The sequence below is a fragment of the Chenopodium quinoa genome, unplaced genomic scaffold (genome assembly GCF_001683475.1).
Source record: "Chenopodium quinoa cultivar QQ74 unplaced genomic scaffold, ASM168347v1, whole genome shotgun sequence".
Lineage (NCBI taxonomy): Eukaryota > Viridiplantae > Streptophyta > Magnoliopsida > Caryophyllales > Amaranthaceae > Chenopodium > Chenopodium quinoa.
The window spans coordinates 1,554,263-1,575,832 of NW_018745286.1; the positions used below are offsets into that span (position 1 = coordinate 1,554,263).

Below are 21,570 nucleotides of genomic sequence, written 5' to 3' on the forward strand. Positions count from 1 at the left end.
CCTCTTTATTTTAATCTTTTATAAATTGTATAGGATTCATTTTCTTAACTCATGAGAATAAACAACATGATATAATAGAGTAAGGAATATCTTAGGTGGTTAAATAACATATAGCAAAGTTGTTGAAACTATAACAGCAAAGCACACCTAATTATAACATCTAATAGAGAGTAAGGGATAGCTCAGGTGATTAAAGTTTCCCTCCTAAGAAATCCTATGATCAATTTTTTTTGGTGGTGGGGAGGGGGGGGGGGGGGTGGTAAGGATTTTAGAAATCCACAAAAAAAAAAAATTTAATTCAAAATAGTAAATAGCTACCTCAAATAAGGCAACAACCATGAACTATTGGTGCATGGAATATTTTTAGCATTCACAGAGTTAAATCAATATAAATTGTGCCTCAAAATGAAGGTCCGAAGGAATTGAGCATTTTGAAAGCTCTAAAAATGTTAAATCGATATAATTGCACTTATTTGCTTTACAGATTCTGTACAGTGTAATTAGTTTCAGGGTGGCGCTGATGCCTCGAAAGAGAGCAATGGATGAAAATCTACAGCAGCAAGCATGGTGTAGCAGAGCCCAGTATCTTCACTGTTATGAAGCCTCGCATAGGAACCACGGATAGTTGATTAGGAATCACCCAATAATTATTCCAGAGTGCTCATTGCTCCTTGAACAATTCACGACCGATGATCATTCTCCTTATCTCACTGGTTCCTGCCCCTATCTCATATAATTTTGCATCCCGAAGAAAACGCCCCGTTGGATACTCATTCACGTAACCATTACCTCCAAGACATTGTATGGCCTGCAAAATGCAATAAGGCATTCAATTACAGTCAATTCATCTGATATGGCTCATGAAGTAATAACCTTAAAAAAAGGGGATTAAAATTAATGTAAAACGTTATAAATGGAATGTCCCATGTATAAGCACCGGTAAGAATTTTTAACTAGCAAATATTTCTCTCCTCCATTCCATTTATCAAATTCACGTCTCAATTTTCCCTTATGGAAACTAATACCAAGTTTTGATAATAGTCGCACCTTTTTTCAAAAATCAATTACACAAGTCCTTGTTCTCCACGTTAAAGGACCAACTCAACCAAAACTTTTAGTTAATGGTTGAAGCCAGGATGATCCTTATATATAATCTATCACGCCCCCTCACATGAGAGCCCTTTGGACTAGAAATGTGGATGCGGCATGGGCACTTGAAAATGGGGATGGATGAGATTTGAACCCGTGACCTTTATGTCACGTTAGCTCTTGATACCATGTTAAAAGACCAACTCAACCAAAAGCTTAAACTAATGGTTAAAGCCCAAGATCGACTATATGTACTATCAATATTGGGTTCAACTTGGCCTAGTGATAGATGTTATGATTAAACTGACCCAACATAACGTGATTAGTCAGTTAATTGACTCAATATGATATAAATGAGCATGACCCTCACCTATTTTGTTATGCACATAGAAAGAAAGGAACATAGAAAAGAAGGCCAAGGAAACAAATCAGTGAAATAAGCAAAACTATGTCCTTCAGCTATTTTGTAGAGCACATAGAAAGAAAGGAACTTGCAAATACTAGGGCGTATCTTGTTCATGTTAAGAAGTCTTTGAGACTAAAGTATAGTTAGAGCCAATAATTTACTCAGAGACTCACTTCTTAGTTCATGAATCATGGATAAAATCATAAGTGATTTCACTAGCTTGAAGCCGTTCTTACTTGTCACAATTCATTATCATTTATTAAACAGACTCATAATCTTTCCAGATACAAAGGATAAAAAATCTATACTTGCTACTTGCTAGGACTAAAAGGGTACGAGGCAAAGTTCTTAGAGATAAGGAAGCAAAATCTGTTTGTTTTTGAAGACTTATTACTAAAAACAAACATAAAAAAAATTAAAATAAAATAAAAATATTTTAGGTAAAAGTGCTTTTTCGACGAGCTAATTAAGCTAAATCCACACTTTTATAAAAAAAAAAAAAAAAAAAAAAAAAAAAAAAAAAAGTGAATATAGAGCCTTTTAGACTAGGTGATTAAGAATTTTGAGAAATTCTTGTAGAACGACAATTTTTTTCTTAACTTGTTATAATTTACATCCCTACCTACCCAAATACCAATATCTTTATTTGTTATTTCATATGCTCTAGTAAGAAAATAGCCACAAGTTAATGCTAATTTTACCAAACAATTTATGGTAAACAACCAATACAATTAGCTAGTCAAAACATCTAATACAACCGGGTAGTCAAATCAGCAAATGCAACCAGTTCTTGGCAAATTACCAAACAAAGCTTTGGCCCTCTTACAGGAAATTAAAATGTCATGTGATGGAAGTCATTTAAACCCATGTCTTGGATCAAGAAAATAAGCATAGCAAGTGTAAGCAATATAGTTTCGAGTTTTTTTTTTTTTTTTTACCTAAATCCCCCGCCCCCATGTTTCTTAAATTTTTAGCGACCATTTTATTTATGGAATAAATAATACTTCCTCTGTTTTTTAGTTGACAAGTATTATTTTTTGGGAAAATTGTCAAAAATATTACAACCTTTAAGCGGTCCGCCAAATACAAGTTAACCTTTTGATTATTTTAAATAATACAACATTTGAGGGGTTTCCGATTTAAACAAGATATTTTGCCTGCAACCTAGATAACCGGTCAACATTTTATTTATTGTTATAAATGCGTATAACAGTTTAATTAACAAATAATTTAAACTTTAATTATGGTTAATTAATGATTATTACATAATAAAAATAATTAAGAAAAAAAAAGATCCATCCCCCTTCCCCCACCTTCCCCGACTCCCTCCAACCACCCCCACTGGCGTCCAGCCTAGCCCCTTGCCCCGCCGGCATCCAGCCAATCCCCCTATCCCCCTCCTCTGCCAGCCTGCCGTCCTTTCCCACACCCCTGCCATTGCCACCCTCTCCCCCAAACAACCATCCATGAAACCCTCCTCCCTCCCCACGAAACTCCCTAGAAATCCATCCCCCACCCTCAAAATCACAAATCGCCACTCTCCCTAATCACATATCTCCCTACCCTCGAAAACCCTAGCCGCTAGGGTTTCGAGGGTGGGGGAAGGGCGGTTGGGGATTTCCGGGTTGGGAGATGGGTTTTTAGGGGGTTACGGGGTTTTGTGGTTGGTTGGAGTCGGGGTGCGACGAGCGATGAGATACCGGTGATGGAGTCGCCGGCTCTGGAAAGGAGGTGAGGTCACCGGCTCGGGGAAAGGGAGTTGAATGCCGACACTGGGGTTGTAGAAGAAGAGGAGCGCCAGGGAAGGACGGGGTGGCTGGCTGGTAGGGATTGTGGATAGTAATAGTAATAATAATATTTTAAATCTAAAAAAATTAAAAACATTAAATAAGTAAAAAAATTCAAATTAAATTGTCAAACCAATAACAACTACACGTGTCCCATTAAGCATGTAACAACGTTGCTAACCAGTCATTACTTGTTTTAAGGGGATACTCTCTAAAGGTTGTATTATTCAGAAATAATCAAAAAGGTAGACTTGCTTTAGCAGATTGCTCAAAGGTTGTATTATTTTTGACAATTTTTCCTTACTTTTTTAAGAAAGTTCTTTTTAGTTGACATGTTTCTCGTTTTGATAAGTTTCTTAATGTATGACTCCTATTTTACCCTTACTTAACCAATTTAGATTGGTTTGTAGTTTGGGGGGTAAGGGGTACTTATGTCTTTAACATCTTTTGACACACCTTAATGGCTTAAAATGTGTGCCTAAATGAAGTGTGTCAACTAATAATAAACAAAAGAGGTACAACATAAATTATTACATGGGCCAAGTTTTAATTTATGTGTCCAAAGATATAGGCACATTTTAATTTAACCATTATGTCTCCGGCCAATCTTTCAATTGGCAAGAGGGTAATTTTTATATCAATTTGCCTAATTGGCCACAAAATGAAGATTAAGTTAATGTGCAAACAATCAAATTGACACCTAGATGCTCAAAATACAAATACACAAAAGAGCTTTATACCTGTAGTGCAACTTGTGTACCCCTTTCAGCAGCACAGAGAATAACTCCAGCGCAGTCCTGCAAGCATTTTAGAAGAGGGGTGAGGAGGCTTGTCACGTGCTTGACTAATTAAGCAAACTGAGATATTTATAGGTAAGCAAGAAATCGAGAAGAATTAATAGGTGGTGGCAGATGCAGGATGACAAAGGAAACGGACATTATAAGTTGTCATCGCTTGTAGAAGAAACCAATTGATTGGACATGTAGCAGAATAATGACTTGGTATGCCATTGCATGTAAAAGAAAAAGATACATAAGATGCCTCTGCAACTTTATAGGCATATCTAGAGGCTAGGAAGATGCACTCCTCAACTCCTATGGCATCAAAGCATTCACGTGACACTGTCATACACACATATTATCAAAGGTCCAACTGCCTTTCTTGAAGCACCCAGATACATTGAACAATGAAGAGAAGATGTACGAATCTCAGCGCCAGTGAATATTTTTTAATCAAATTAATTACTAATGTGTATCATATTTGAAAAAAGATAACATAAATCACTGTCAGAAAACTATCATGGAAAATGACGGCAAAAATAGTTCTCTGGAAAATCCTTTCAATCTCAATCTACGCATAGACAGTCCAACACGAAGGAAACAGCCAAAGAGCATTACAAATCATATTAGCTAAAAAATAAGGACAGCAAAGTAATCACAAAATTTCTAATTCAGTATTTCAGCCTCTCAAAGGCATTAACACGCTAGCATTTCACATTAAAATACCTTCGATAATTTTTGTCATCTTCTAATGCAAATTGTAAAAATTTACTTTGCGGGGCAGTATAAGAAACTTGGGGGTGTCAAATTTACCGGATTTTTGAACATGGAACCTATCAAAATTATATTTTTCCGTCAAGACCCCAATATTTGTTACTTTTTTAAACCATAAAAGCATAATAGTTTCGATCAACAAAAAGAGCCCTTAATTCTTTCATTCACATTTCACAATGATTTCTTTGTATTTTTTTCCTATTATTTACTCCCTCCAACCCACCCATAATATAGTGCTGTATTCCATTTTTGGTGTCCCACACTGTTGTGCCTGTTTCTAAAATTTCTATTTTTATTTAAAATAGTTTTATTATATACACCAACTTCTTTACCTTTTTCATACACCCCAACATTTCGCAAGTTTTTGCGCCATTATTTACTCTACATACCTTTCCCGTATAAAATACCCCTAAATCCAAAGATTCATCAAATGTCGCTATTTACCTTTTTTTTGTTTTTTTTTTTGTACCTATACCTATACAATTACAACCTTTTCTACATTATTCACCAAAGAGTCCATGAATCAGCACAGTGGTAGACAACTAGACATACATAAAATCCTTCTTCAAATCCTGATTAAGGGATGTTATCAGGCTCCCAATCAAGAGGACAAACATAGACTGATGATTATAGATTCAAATCTTTCAATGAGACATTGAATTGAGTAACGGAAACAACTTGAGAGAGCTGTCAGGTGGACTAACATTAGAAAACAAATCGAGATGCATAATAGATTAACACACCTTTGGGTCAACATTTCCACCGTCACAATCTCGTGCAACTGAGTACACATATGACCTGTACAAGGTGCAAGAACAATCAAATTAATTTCTTCAAGACTCTTTCCACTGTTTATGCAGATGTTAAAATCATCAATTTGCTTACAAATTTACCTTGATGATTGCAAGGAAGTATACATGTCAGCAACCTTCCCCTGCATCAGCAAACTAACTTATTATTTCATTCACAAGGCTTTCGAGCTGGAAGTCCTAGATCTATCAGAAATCGTCTTAAGGTTTAAGAATGCAAAATATATACCTGTATGAACTGAAATTCACCGATTGGACGCCTAAACTGTTCCCTCTGCCGAACATAAGGAAGAACAACATCAAGGCAAGCTTGCATGATACCAAGAGGTCCAGCTGACAAAACAAGCCTCTCCAAGTCCAGCCCTGACATCATAACATATACCCCTGGATAAAAGATCAGAGAGCTGTGTTAGCCAGCATGCACGAAAACCTGGGGGCAGAGCTAGGGGCATCGAGTCAAACTAAGAAAACTTTGACTTTATTTTGTTACTAAAATAAAAACAAAAATTGTTACATAAGATCTTGTTAGATTTGCTTTAATGTGTGGTATCTAAATATCAACTTTCCATAATGTCCAATCATATATAATGTAAGATATAAATAGTCAAACATGTGCATTGTAGACTGCAAAAAGTGTACGTGAGAACGCGCACACACACACATCCAAAAAAAAAAAAAACAGAAGAGTACTTTATTTTGTGAACCATATATTGTGGTAAGTTGACGTGTGTGCATTTATTGTATGCAATGTGAGTTGTATGTTGTGTGTTTATTGGCACGTCTTCTTCTTTTAGTGGCCCTATGACAATCCACTTGGATTTTTTTTCTTTATGATGAACTTTTATAATGGTGCAATGTATATGATTAGAAAACACATAAGTGGCCTAGAAGTTTGATTTTGAACATTATAAAAGTGGCCGAGGAGTCAATTTCTGTTTTGATGCAATATACTAAATTAATCTCTTCGTGACATTATTATGGCTAACATTCCTATTTTGGCCAATTCAAAATAATGGTTACACTTTGCTTATTCTAATTTAAGATACATGACCCAACTTATTTAATAGAATCTCACCCTACATTTATCCCACTTACAACATTTCACTTTACCTAACTTTAATTCTTCATTTCTTACAATACACTTTACCTATATTTTGTTATTGAAATTTTCTTAAAATATTCCATTATTCTTCTTTTCTGAGAACATTCCATTTTTTCCATTCATCTCTCCTACTTTCCAAATTTTCTTGGTGGTTGTAAAATGATCAAGGGTAACCATTGTAGTGAAACAGAAGGAGTACTTTTTAACTTTATAGAGTTTATACACACTTTCACAGGCTTTTTTAAAAGACTTGAGCTGCTCACAACTATGTGAAAAGTAAGAAAACTGCATACACCCTATTTTACAGAACCATGGTGTAAAGGGCATCACACTAACCTTTTCCTTCCTCCCCGAGAACATTTTCCTGAGGCACAAAGCAGTTCTCAAAAACAAGTTCACATCTGCATGGTATTTTGCAATCCAACACTAAAGTATCAGCACCTCAATATACACAAGATTGAATCATGAATTTTCAGAAAGTTCACAGAACACATACGTGTCGCTTCCTCGCATTCCCAGTTTGTCCAGTTTTTGGGCTGTGCTAAATCTGCAGTTCATGTAAAAGGGAGAATAAATAAATAAACCTCTGGAATAAATGAGACCAAAAATTGTACAATTTAGAAGTTTTTTTATTTATTATTATACTACTCTATTACCCAGAGCTAGAATTAAGGAAACATGCACTCCAGTGAAAAAGAGTGTCAGCGGTTGAGAAACCTTAGTGAAACATCACTTGCAAACACTATTCACCCACAAATCTCACTGATGTGATGGGCTTATCATCCACGAAGTATTTCTGAACCCTATTAGGTATTGAGAAAAGATTATCCTTCCCTATTACAGGGACTTTGTATTTATCTTTAAACCCAACAGAGCATAAACATCAGAATAGAGCTTGCTTAAAACCGACAGACAAATTGAGTGCATCACAAATGAAACAAAAAAATACAAACTCGTGAAACTAGTTGATCAAGTCCTTTTTTTCAAATGTTCCATGGCTTTGATGTTTCTGAAACCTTGATGAGATTTCAGCAGGGTATCTTTACAGGAATATGAATACCGAAATTACTAGAACATAGAAATTATTTAGGAAATGCATCTAATACTAAGGATTTGGGAGATTTATTCTGGTTTTGTAGATCTGTTCTAGTAATAAAGGCTAGAGAATTGTTATGATATGTATTGTATTTTTTGGAAATTACAGCTTACTTTTAGCCTCTCCCAATTGATTCTTTTATTATTTCTCAGTAAAGTTGTTGTCAATCAGTAGATACAGGGAAGCTCTTCTGTACTTCTGTCTCTCCTAAACTCCCTTCATTTTCCTCCCTGATTCCCTTTCCTTCTTTGATGTAATCAAATTAGTATCCACTGATCTCCTCAATACCGCATTCAATATTTTAATAAGTAACAAAACATAGCACACTACTCAAACCTGCATACCTAATACAGTAACATTGACTACAGATTTATTAGTTTAATCCCCAAGGGCATATCTATATATCAGCGGTGTAAAGATGGAACTCAAATACATATATGACCTTGATTATCTTGGTGTTTGGCGACATTCTTTAATGCATGCTAAATTACGAAGACTATATTGGCAGCTAATCCCTCCCCCCCCCCCCCCAACGCCCTTTTTAAGTTTACTCAATTTACTTTCACATTGGCCATCACACAACTTTGAGGTCATAAATATCTTAGTTGTCTATAAGTAATATTAATAATAAGTTGATAGTTTGAAAGTACATCTCGAAAAGAATAACATAATCCCACATGACTCTTCTTTCTTATATATAATCACAAAAGACGGTCAAAGGGTGTGTGAGTGTGTAGTGTCAAAATGAACGGTGAGTGTACCAAAATAGCATATAGAAGTAGATGTACTCCCTCCGTATTTTATTACTTGCTCCACTTTCCTTTTGCAGCCGTATTTTATTACTTGCTCCATTTTCTTTTTTGGAAACTTTTTAACAATATTTTACTATTTTCCTCCCCGCTAGTGGTCCTCTCATATCATATATTAATATTTTTCATATTCTCTCTCGTCCCCACTTATACTCACTTTTGTTTTTTCATATCTTTTTATTCTTCAACCAACCCCACTTCCATCCTAAAAATAATATTTTCTACTGTTCCTCCTAAAACTCCGTGTTCAGAGAAATTGAGCAAGTAATAAAATACGGAGGAAGTACTTATAAGGAAATAGAAATGGAGAATGGACAAGATGTTTTTTTTATCAATAGTCACCTCATCAAAGCATGTCAACTTGATCAACAAGGAGATAAAATAAGATGAGGATACTTCAGGTGATAATCTAGCGGTTTCAAATTTAAAGTGATAAGGCAGAATTACCTAATGAGCAATAAGATTATAGATGCATCATATAATTATAATAATAATAATAATAATAATAATAATAATAATAATAATAACAATAACAATAATAATAACAATAACAATAACAATAACAATAACAATAACAATAACAATAACAATAACAATAACAATAACAATAACAATAACAATAACAATAACAATAACAATAACAATAACAATAACAATAATAATAACAATAATAGAAAACACTCTTTATAGCATCAGCTGTAATTGCAAGAGATTGGGAAGACTGGATTAATGCTAAATACAGTCAGATTTTTTTATGACATCAAGAAAGCAACAGAAACAATTGCCAACTAAAAAATCTTTAATTGCAATTTAGTACCCAGGCATTCCTTTTTCGATGATGAATGCTGTAATTCCTTTGGAGTGTGCGGCTAAGTCTGTTTTTGCATAGACTACCTGCTCCAACAAGATATCTCATTATCAAAAAAATTTATGGGGAAAAAAATCAAAAGGTGAGGCATGAATTTTCAAATTCTAGGACAAAATGGCTAACATATAAGTCTAGGTTTCCACACAAATTGCCTTCACGTCTCATTTCTATTATAGTTTTGGTGGGATTTGTTGACTTAGTTACACATGTTGCCCATAGTAAGAAAAAAACAAAGCTACAGAAGCTTTTTTTTTTTATTTTATGAACTACACCTATTAGCAAAATATAATTCATATGCCATGTAAAAGTAACACATTTTTTTTTATTTTAAAAACGTGTTGATTATATCAATTACACAACATTTCTATTTCAGATAATATCCATATCAGTATCCCTAATTCAGTTTCAGCTTCAAAATATGACAAAAATCTTTAGGGCATAGTAGTTAAAAGACCATGTAGCCAATAATATTACAGTTTAACAATGCTTTATCAGATCATTTATAAGATAACTTAAAATAGATTTGGTTATAAAGAGGAAAAACAGACAATATCCCACACTATATCGTCTCTTTGTTACATAAAAATATGAGACAGCCCCAAAAAGTTTTGCTAACCAACATTCTGGATACACACTTACCACTGTAGACACCTAAAAATGTCTCCCCAACAGAAACCCGATGATGAGTAAAGCCTTTCATTGCAATTTAGTTCGAGTAGAGTGTTGAAACAAAGGAGTACTTAATTTTGTTCATAAATCCAGTCCATTTCACCTTTCTAGCCCACATTAATTTCAATCTTAAGCCCAAACCATTTATTTGTCTTAATCCCAAACCATTTATATTAATTCTTTCTTTTTATTTTTAAGCTCAATTGAATAATTATTCAATTTACAAAGCAATCCGAGTTTGAAACGAACTTCTAGGATTCCTAAACGCGTACAAAACCAGCTAAAACAAACCGTAGCCAAATTTAAAATATTTTTCCGATTTCATTTCCATAAATACCGTAGCCTTTCGAGGGTTACGATCCATTAAAGTTACACCCAATACATAATCCATGAGAAGACTAACTACATGACTAGATATTCATGAATGATGGTACGTAAATTGAGTAATGAAGTCAATGCCGCCCGTATTGGCCTCTACTCGATTCTTATAGTAACATGTATTAATTGCAACCAAAAGACAATTCAATTTGCTCGAAACTAAATAATTTAAGTCGGTTGAATATTTAATACACACATAAATCTAATTATTGTGATGACTTCGATTAACAACAATATTACTGTCCATTAATCTTAGCACGCCTAGAGGTATAGATTGTGAAGCTAGCTCGGCTCAGAGGAGCTCATCGAGAGGAGGAGGAGGATGAGCTCGAGTTTCCTCATCCTTCAAGTAGAGGATCGTGGACTCCGCCTCCTTAGGAGTCCAGCCAGCTGGTGTTCTACCGAGACCGCAGTGTTTCTCATCGGCCTGCCGTAGGGTGGGTTGATAACATTTTGCGCCATCACGGTTTTGGCGCCCGGGGATTCTGGCTTGTACGACCGGGTGATGGCCGATGCCGAGAGTCGTGTATTGTGGGAGTCATGTGGTTTAATGAACTTTTGGAGAGCCGTATCAGGTTTCCACAGCCCCCGTGGCAGTGGGGCGATCGTAGTTCAAGCGTTGTTAGAGTATTTTTGGGATACTACTAACATGTTTCACTTTCCTTGGGGTGAGATGACTATCACCCCCTAGACTTTTCGATGATCACCAAGCTTCTTTTCACTGTACGGGCCCGTGATCCAGGATCCGGCGATTGGACATCACCAGAGGTGTGGTGTCTTTGGGGGACCATGTTGTTTTGCAGATCCTAACACTATTCCCGAGGAGAGGGTTAGGATCTTCGTTCTCATTTTTCTCCGTGGCACGCTTTCTTTTGACATGGGGAGTCGCGTGTTACTGCGGTACTTACCGCCGGACGGGGGTCCTTAGGAGTTAGTGTACCGTAGTAACACGCGACTTCCCCGGTCAAAAGAAAGCGTGCCGCGGAGAAAAATGAGAATGAAGATCCTAACCCTCACCTCGGGTGTAATGTTAGGATCCGCAAAACAACATGGTCCCGCAAAGACACCACCACCGAGCCAAGCAACCCTAAAACCTCCGATGATGTTCAGATCCCCGGATTCTAGATCACTGTAAAAAGATGCTCGGTGATCATTGAAAAGTCTAGTCCCACCCCAAGGAAAGTGGAACGTATTAGTAGTATCCCAAAAATACTATAATGCTCGAACTACGATCGCCCCAGTGTCACGAGGGCTGCAGAAACTTGAGACGGCTCTCCTAAACCGCAAGACTCCCACAATACACGAGTCTCCGCATCGGCCATCACCCGGTCATACAAGCCAAGAAGAATCTCCGGGCACCAGAACCATGATGGCGCAAAATGCTATCAATCCGGTCTACGGCAGGCCGATGAGAAACACGACGGTCTCGGCAGAACACCTGGCTGGACTCCCAAGGAGGCGAAGTCCACGATCCTTTACTTCAAGGACGAGGAGCCTCGAGCTCATCCTCCTCCTCCTCCTCGGGCATCGAAGGAGTATCCTCCCGTCGAGAGATCTCCCCTGAGCACACGAGCTAGAGTCACGGTCTATACGTCTAGGCATGCTAAGATTAATGGAAAATAATCTTGTTGTTAATCAAAATATTCACAATAATTAGATTTATGTGCGGATTAAATATTCAACCAACTTAGATTAATTAGTTTTTAGTGAATTGAATCATTTTTGTAAGTTTTTTGGGTTGCAATAATACATTTTGCTATAAGAATCGAGTACAGGCCAATACGGGCATGACTCAATTTTTGTACCATCATCCCTGAATATGCAATCATGGTTCAGGACCACTATAGAGTTAGTAATCTCATTGATTATGAATTAGGTGTAACCTTTATGGATCAAATCGTTGTTGCTTTTCGGTTTGTCCCTTTTCGTGGTTCCCTTAAATGATCCATGAACGGTGTACAAGTTCCATAAAAACTTGTTGGCGACTACCTACTTTTTTGTCCCTATCATTATATGTCAAATCCATCTTCCTATGATTGCCAAACATATTCACAACATGCTCTACATAGGCGCACTTAGAGCGACGCTTACACTAACATAAACATGTAGTGGTGAAATGGTGACAAGGACCCAAATTTGCACAAAGTGAAACCGTCTATGAAAGGCTACTTTATCAATATCTATGATGGAGATCATGGACTTCTAATGGAGCTGATGCAAGAGTAACCGTTAGCACAAATTTTGGGGGACCATTTCCCGGTGGTACATTTTTTAGTCTCTATGTTTGTAATTAATAAAAAATTCTTGACCATTTAATGTAATTGTTGGTCTCTTAATAGAAGTTGATTAGGTCAACTTTAGCCACCTATAAAAGGGGGAATAATACATTGCAAGCACAGCTTTTGATGACTTGTGAAATAATGAGATTCTCTCTCCTATTACATCTATAACTCTATAAGAGCATTATTTCTTTGTTGAATAAAACTTAATCTACGTGATTAATCAGACTTTAATCAAATTTGTGAGATAAAGATTGAAACCTTGTTCTCTTCAAATTTAGTGATTGTTGAGATGAGTTTTATCCTCTCTACTATATTTTATTTCCTTGTCTTTCTTCAGAAACCTGGAATTGCATCTTGGAAAGTGGGAAAATTGTACTTCCTCCATTTTTATTTTATTGCACCATGAGTGACTTCAAACTCGCCATTGCAGTACTTTGGCTATTAATATGTTTAATTATACTTTTGTAAAAATTATAAAAAAATGATGTTTGAAAAGTAGATTTTGAGACGAATGTAATCAGATCCCACACATGACTATGTTTTTCCTTACGGATAAATCACAAAAGATGATCAAAGGAGATTATGTGAACATTGTAAAAGTCCATATGGTGCAATTATACAAAAACAGAGGAAATATGAACTTTTCGTTCGGGAACAATTTTTCAATGAAAATGAATTACTCTACATTCAACTTATAATCCCAAAATTTTCATTCCCGAAAATTGGTAAATGGATTATCATAGCATGTATATGGCTCAAGAAATTGAAAAAGAAATTCAGTTCTAATGCGTGACAATTGACACAAACATACAAAAAAAAAAAAGGAGCATGTGTGCAGGCATGTGCACGCTCACACAAAAACAAATATAATTGAGTAAATGGAAAATTGCACTTGATGTTGTTGCATGAGGTGATGAAATAAATGTGCTCACCAGGGTTTGAGCAGTTGGGCCATTTGTGCACCACATTTTGTTCCCGTTTAGCACATAGCCACCATCAACACGATCAGCTCTGCATTTCATACCAACAACATCTGAACCAGCTGCAAAAGACAACATGGAGGAGAGATAAAACTGCCATCTGACTACCATGATGATAACTGCAAAATTTTCCCATCACTAAGGAACGGAAGGAAAGAGTGCATAGATTATACCATTAGGTTCACTCATTGCCAAAGCTCCAACATGCTCCCCACTGATAAGCTTCAGGTGCAGCAAATGTTTAATTTATCAGAACATAGATCCAAGAATAAGACCCTAAGACATTCACATAAACATGAACTAGGTGCAATTCTAATTAATAATATTTGCAGTTTAGATTGTAGGTTAGGAGAGGCCCCATATTTCCCTAAACCGCCAATAATGGGGCATCGGCTTGGGTGATCCAAGCGGGGAAAATTAAGCCAAAGTGCATGTTAATGACACTCTCACACCCAAAGACATTAACATGCAACTGCATACTGCTTTGACATAGGAACTGTTTCCCCTCCTCCTCCTCCCCCAGAGTCTCCACCTGACCTTGTCATTTGGCTATGACAAGCTAATTAAAACATGAAGAAGCCACAGCTCATATGACTTTGCACAAACAAAGTCATACGCCACTTACACAGTTACACTTCAAAACCTCAGAAACACATGGGTGCATATTAACCTAGAATTTCCTTAATGTACTCTGTACTCTCAAGTGGCGAGCAAGCATATATATTAATCAATGAAAAAAAAATCAGAACCATAATTTTGATGGTTAAGAATTAGTCAGAATTTCAGATTATAGCAATCAGCAAGTGTAAGCACATTGATGATAAAAGGCACAATTTAAAGTGTCATACCTTTGGTAAGTATTTCTTTTTCTGGTCAGGATTCCCATTCCTTGCCTGAAAACATAACACTTTCCTGACAAAGCAACATAGCAAAGAGAAAGTATACTATTTAAACTCCGGTCTTGGTCTTACCAGCTGATTTATACAAAGATTAGAGTGGGCTCCATATGACAGGCCAACTGAACCGGAAGCACGACTGATTTCTTCCATTGCAATACAGTGGTAGAGATATCCAAGGCCAAGTCCACCATATTCCTCTAAAAAAACAAAAATACATAAAAATTTACGGTCATCCCTATCAATATCATGAAAGAAATGAGAGTGACATTACTTCACAATTGGATTTGCTTCAAACAAGCCAATTACAAGAATGGTCAAGAACTTTTATTTATGCAATGAATTAATAAGTTTTACTAATTAGTCTCATAATAGATGTTAGAGTTAGGGAATGAAAGCATCATTACTGTGATGGCCCTACCATTGTAGTTACTATAGACCAATAGATAATTTAGTTACATACCATGTATAAATGCTTTAATTCATTATTAACAGAAACCTGATTATTATTTTAAGACATCTTGACTACTATTTTAGGACAGAAAGAGTACGAAGGTTGAGCCTACATATCATATGCAATAGCATGGAGAACTCTTTGGATAGTACAGCACAGTGCAAAGATTAGGTCAGGAAATCAGCAACAATATTGACAGTAATCATGATGGTTGAGCTGGTTGATGCAAAGGTGTATTGACAAAAAAAGACATAAGATAGACATCCATCTTATTTCTGGTTCCTGACACAAGCTACCAAACTTTATCTCTCCAGTAAGAGGTTGGCTCCCTTGGACCATTGGCGGATCTAGGGGGTACACAGCTGTATCCCCATTCCCAAAAAAAAAAAAAACAAAAACTGATAGCAAAAGAGACTACCTGTATCTAATATCGGGTCTCTTAGGTGCTGCTATGTGGTTAGCCAAAGCAACGAATCAGCCCGCCTTTTGCGTCAAATTCAAAAAAACTGCCTATTTTAAAAACCGGTCTCTTAGGTGATAATTTTTTAATTTTTTCCTCGCCAGGTTAGTACTTTCCGATCAAAGAGACCAGTTTTCACAAATAACAGTCTCTTATATAATCTCTTTTTTTACCCAATTTTAGTTACTCAATTACAAGCCTTGTTGTCGGAGGATGAGTGTATCATCATGAAAATACTAATATAATAATGAAATGGTTTATTAACTCAAAATTTAGTTAGAAAAAAAATTATTGCACTCCACATATTATTTTGTAAATTTTTTATACCAAACTTAATTTCGTACCCCCGCTCCCTAAATCCGGAATCCGCCACTACCTTGGACCATACCTTATTACTTATATGACTTAAATTTCACTTATTTCATGTCTAATAAGTTCAGCTCAGTTCTAATAAAATAAGATAAAGTTTATAAGTTCGGGTAAGTTCACATAACATAAGATAAGGGCTAATAATTTATGGTAAGATAGAATAAGGGTTGAGATAGATGTTTGATAGATTTCAGCTTTTTGTGAATAAGAAATTCCTCATCAATGTGGGGGATTGTTGGATATTTTATTAAAAACTAGATTAGTCCCGACTGCACGGTTTTAATAATAAAAAATTTATTTGCAAGTGTGTAATATAAATTTTTTTAGCAAAACATAATAAATCTTGATCTTTCTCGTAAAATTAATTGAGCTAAAATGAAGGACATGATATTAAATATTCTAACTAACTTTATAGCTATAATAAAAATTTAAAATGTTAGCATTCGTTTATTCATTATAGAAAATTTGAATAATTAATAAAGAGTGGAAAATCTAAACTCTAACATCTCTAATAAAACATAGGAGATTGTTTTTTAAGAAAATCTATGTAAGAGGAAAAAAAGAATGTGAAATACACCAACCGTCAATTATTTTCACTCGATATGAAATTGTGTAGTTAAAGTCAATTTAGTCATAAAAGCTATTAGAAAAATGTATAATTAATCAATCATTTTCAAATATAATCTTTACCTTGAAAAACAAAAATTAAAAATAAAATAAAAAATGATGTCAATTTATAAGAAAGCGACACATGGCCGTGATGATGTCAGCGGTAATTACTTAAGTAATAGTTATTACAGATGATATCCGTGTTAATGAAAATGTATTTTTATTTTTAGGAAATTTTACATAAAACCACCTTTTAAATCTTGTTTTTTTTTTTTTTTTTTTTTTTTTTTTTTTTTTTGCATATAACCACCTTTTTTTAAAAAATGTGGTAAGTTGCAACAAAATTTTTAAAATTGGTGGCCTTTTGCAACATTTTTTTTAAAAGGTGGTTATATGCAAAAAAAAAAAAACAAGATTTAAAAGGTGGTTATATGCAAAATTTCCTTATTTTTATGTATGTAGTATTATATATGTACAACTTTTTTAAGATATGTACAACTTTTCGTATATTATATATGTAGTAGTTATTTATTTGCATGATTGTATTCATTAGTTATTTTGGATGATCGTATCATTTCATTATAATTGCACCTTTTCATAAAGATTGTGTTTCTTGTTTGGCATTTTTACAAGTTAACTTCCCTTTGTACAGCTACTACTGCTTCCCATACTGCTCTACAAAATCCTATGCTCTGCATTAATAGTATTATATGACAGATCAAAAGTTCACAACTACAATCAAACCATGGTTAGTGATAGATAAGACATAAGAGTCTCTCTAGTCAACAAAAAGTGCCAGAGAACAGGGACATTGCAGCCATGTAGGAATTGAAAAGGGTTGGGTAAATTACGTGAAGTATGAATGACATGAATGCAAAAATTACACAGCCCCAGACATAAGAATTTGAAGCACAACACAAGCCTTCTAGGCTTCAAAACATAGTATTGCGACAAGGAAAAAAGATTAATGCTCGTGCTTGGAGCAAGAGACCCACGAGCAGTCAAGCACTAGTGTCAGTACAGTTCAATTGAAAGCCTTCCGGTGTAACATGTAATGAGCAAAAACATATGGACCATGTTAAACTGACATAGAAATTAATGGTGGTTATGATTACAACTATGGTTGTGGCATCTCACTCCTCACAGAGTTTATATAAATGTCATCCACCGACCTACAGTTATCCTTAAACTACCGTGCTTAAATCGTGGCATGTATTGACAAAGAAAAACTTCCACTTCAGCGCTGTGATTCTAGTATTTTTAAAATAAGTTATCAGCACCTTGGATGGCTCTTGCATTTGTTGTGATTTTAAACTAGTCAAGAGATTTCATGTGAGTGACTATTTACAGTACCAATACATGTTACTATTACTAATCCTTTGATAGATGGCTCAATAGTTTATAAATAATAGTACTACCTCCGTTTCATATTATTTGCAACGATTAACATAAAGTGTGGGTAAAAAATGTCTAATCGTTGCAAATAATATTAAACGGAGGTAGAATATCTTGAGTCATCATGTATGTAGCATGAAAGTCAAAATTCAGATCATATAATCATCATTAAGTGAAATTCATTGAATATGACTAAATTAGCTAGTCATCGGTAATCTCATCATGTGAACCGAAACAGAGGGTCTAATTGTTTTTAGTTTACATGTCATCGTAGTTTTCTTTAGCTTTGCTAATTATACTGTCAAAACACTTTAGTAAACAAGTTCATCTAGAATCAACGTTCAACACAATTGAAAATTTTCAAACTCTTTTAAACTCAACATAAAATCACATACAAAAAAGATAAAAATATAAACCTGGTACTGTAATTCCGTGAAGATTGAATTCCCCCATGAGTTTCCATAGATTCACATCCTACCAGAAAAGAATCAGTAATACCGAGTATTGTTAGTACGTCCTCTATTTCATTAATATTGCAACAGTTTGTATACCATTCACGTAAAAATCTGACCAAATATGTATACTTTATACAGATGTTGTAATATAAATTGTTTTTAAATTAATTAATACAAATATGAAGTACTCCATAACTTTCCAATATTAACGGGCAAAATTGTGTATCGGTTAACATAATAATCATATAGATGCAATTAAAATAAAACAGGGAATTTTAAAAAAACAAAAAACAAAAAAACAAAAGGGAAATTATCAACAGTGACCCCCACCCCCAACTTCTGCAATGCACCAATGGTCACCTCCCTTTTTTTTTTATTATACAAAATGATCTTAATTAACAAATTTATCTCACATATGACATTAATGAGTGTTATTTATTTAAAAAAAATACTAAAAATAAAAACCACCAACCCAACCACCACCTTCACCCTCATCCCCACCAGATGTAGCCAGCCCCACTTGCCAGCCAAGCGGGGGGAGCCCCCCGCTGGCGACACTGCTCCAAGCTTACCCCGCCGGTGACGCTGCTCAACCTCGACCACCGCCCAGCCAAATACCCAACCCGCCAAAGACCATCCTTCTCTCTCCTCACCGCCACCACCACCTCTACCCTCTTCCTCACCTCAACCTGACATTCCCCACCGGACCAAGAACTGCACCGCCACCAGACCAAACCCACTGCTCATCCTCCCACCACAACCCAGGAACCTCCTTTTCTCTTTCCTCTGACCTCCTACGCCCAGGTCTAAACCCGACCGTCACTCCTAGTTCGATCTACAAAATCCAAATCGTGTTTGGGTTTGGCAGTCTGGGGGTTCTGAGTTCGGCAACCTAGTGGTGGTGACGGTGAGAAGGACGAGAGGGAGGGAGGGTTGTGGGCGGGGATTTGGGAACTGGCTTGGCGGTGGTCGAGGTGGAGTTGGCGCAATGTCACCGGCGGTCGGGGGAATCTGGGTAGTGTCGGCATCGATTGATTGAACCTGGGGTAGTGTCGCCGGAAGGGAGATGGTGGCTGGGCAAGTGGTGACTGGTTCTTGGTGGTTGGGGTTAATTTTTTTTAATTTTTTTTTTATTAAAAAAATAGAAATCTAACCATAGTTAATATTTAATGAAATAAGGTTATGAGTGAGATGAAATTTTTAACTAAGATCATTTTGTATAATAAAAAAAAGGCTTAATTAGAAAATAACACTTAAAAAAGACCCTGATTTTGATAATAACACCACACAAAAAAAAAAAAAAAAAAAAAAATTTATTATAACACCACCAAAAATCCCAAAAATTTGGTTTCACCACCCACTAATGGATTTTTGGATGGAAATCATTAGTGGGACCCACTAGGGACACGTGTCAATTGTTTATTGGTTTAAAAAAAAGAAAATTTAAAAAAAAAAAAGAACATCCCCTAAACCCTAACCCAGCCACCAGCCCCACCACCGGCGGCCGTGACTCTACCACCGAAGAACCCCACTGCCGCCGAAAACCCTTCCTTCACCGGCGGAATCACCGGCCATCACCCCCACCGACATTAGCACCCCCCCAGCAAATCCCCTTCCCCCTTCCCTTTCCCCGAAAAATCACCCCCACCCACCACAGCCCCCCCGCGAAAACCACCTAGCTCCTTCGCCCCCTCGCCGAAAACCACTCCTGGAATTACCCCTCACCTTTAAACTGGCCAAAATCGACCTTAGAAGCCCCAGATTTATTCATTTCGCGGTGGAGGCGAACGGAATTGGTTGTTTTCGCCGGTTTGTGGTGGTGGTTTCCAGTGATTGGTGGGATCTGCGGGGGCCTGATGTCGGTGGGGGTGATGGCCGGTGATTTTGCCGGTGAAGGAAGGGGTTTCGGCAACAATGGGGGTCTCTGGCGGTGGTGGGGCTGGTGGCTGGGTTAGGGTTTAGGGGTTTTTCTTTTATTTTTTTTAATTTTACTTTTTATTTTTATTTATCTTTTTTTTTAAGCCAATGCCTTATTGACACGTGTCCCACTAACGGTTTCCATCTAAAAATTCGTTAGTGGGCGATGAAACCAAAGTTTTGGGATTTTTGGTGGTATTATAATAAAACTTTTTTTTTGTTGTGTTATTATCAAAATCGGAGCATTTTTAGGTGTTATTTTCTAATTAAGCCAAAAAAAAAAAAGGAGGTGACCATATGTGCGGTGCGTAGCAGAAGTCAGGGTCACCGTTGAGAATTTCCCAAAACAAAAATGGAAAAATCAGAAAAAATGGAGGCATACCTTAGGAAAGTAATTGGTTTTATCGATTTTCTCTGCATGGGGAGCAATATTTTCTTGAGCAAATTGGGCAACACTTTCCTTGAACTGTAAATAATTCAATAACCTTATAAATGTTAAATTTATGGTTTAAAAAAACACTCCTCAATTAAAATCAAATTCCAATTAGAACTGAAACCTATTTAAAAAAATAGAAATTTTATAATTTTTACTCCTTCCCGTCAAAATTAATAGTTCTATTGATAGCGCAATTTGAACTACTATTACGACGATTAATTAATTGAGGACGAACCTGAATTTGAGTATCATCAAAGAGAAGAGCGGTAGAGAAAGCAGCAGATTGAGTTGAATTCCTGGAAATGAAAAACGAAGATAAAGCTCTTCTAACTGCGAAGAATCTCTGCATCTTGAAAGAGGAGAGAGAAACAACTGGTTGAAGGTGTAAAAATGGAGTACGTTAAATATAAAATAATTCAAGGAGCAGAAAGTTTTGTTATGGCACTGCTGAGAAGAGAAAGCGTGGCCCTGTAAAATACTCCATATGAGTATATGACGATGACCACGATGTATAATGTATATTCAATAATTTGTTCCTATCCGAATTATGAACATGCTCTTATTCAAGTTCAAATTCAATTAACAATGTTGCCCGTGTGAATTGATAATTTGATATGTGGGGTTGGGTTGGAGGCTTTATCCATTTTATTTTAAGGGGTGTTGGTTTGACCGTATTATAAAACTGAATTTAAATCCGATTAGAATTGTTTACTACCTAGATTTTTATATAGATTCTTATTATAAAATTATC

At 35.9% G+C, this 21,570-nt stretch overlaps 1 protein-coding gene across 1 annotated transcript; it reads right to left on the minus strand.

Moving 5' to 3' along the window:
* Positions 1–292: 292 nt before the first annotated feature.
* On the minus strand, positions 293–21,390 carry LOC110712033 (isovaleryl-CoA dehydrogenase, mitochondrial). Its single transcript, XM_021890458.1, has 15 exons — positions 21,055–21,390; positions 20,766–20,849; positions 18,428–18,485; positions 14,800–14,924; positions 14,677–14,721; positions 14,002–14,050; positions 13,781–13,890; positions 9,469–9,545; positions 7,243–7,293; positions 7,083–7,147; positions 5,874–6,028; positions 5,729–5,769; positions 5,579–5,633; positions 4,023–4,079; positions 293–808 (listed from the first exon to the last, which is right to left on the minus strand). Exons 1-15 carry the CDS (start codon positions 21,166–21,168, stop codon positions 662–664), a joined length of 1,233 nt encoding a protein of 410 aa, XP_021746150.1. The 5' UTR covers positions 21,169–21,390; the 3' UTR covers positions 293–661.
* Positions 21,391–21,570: the final 180 nt, after the last annotated feature.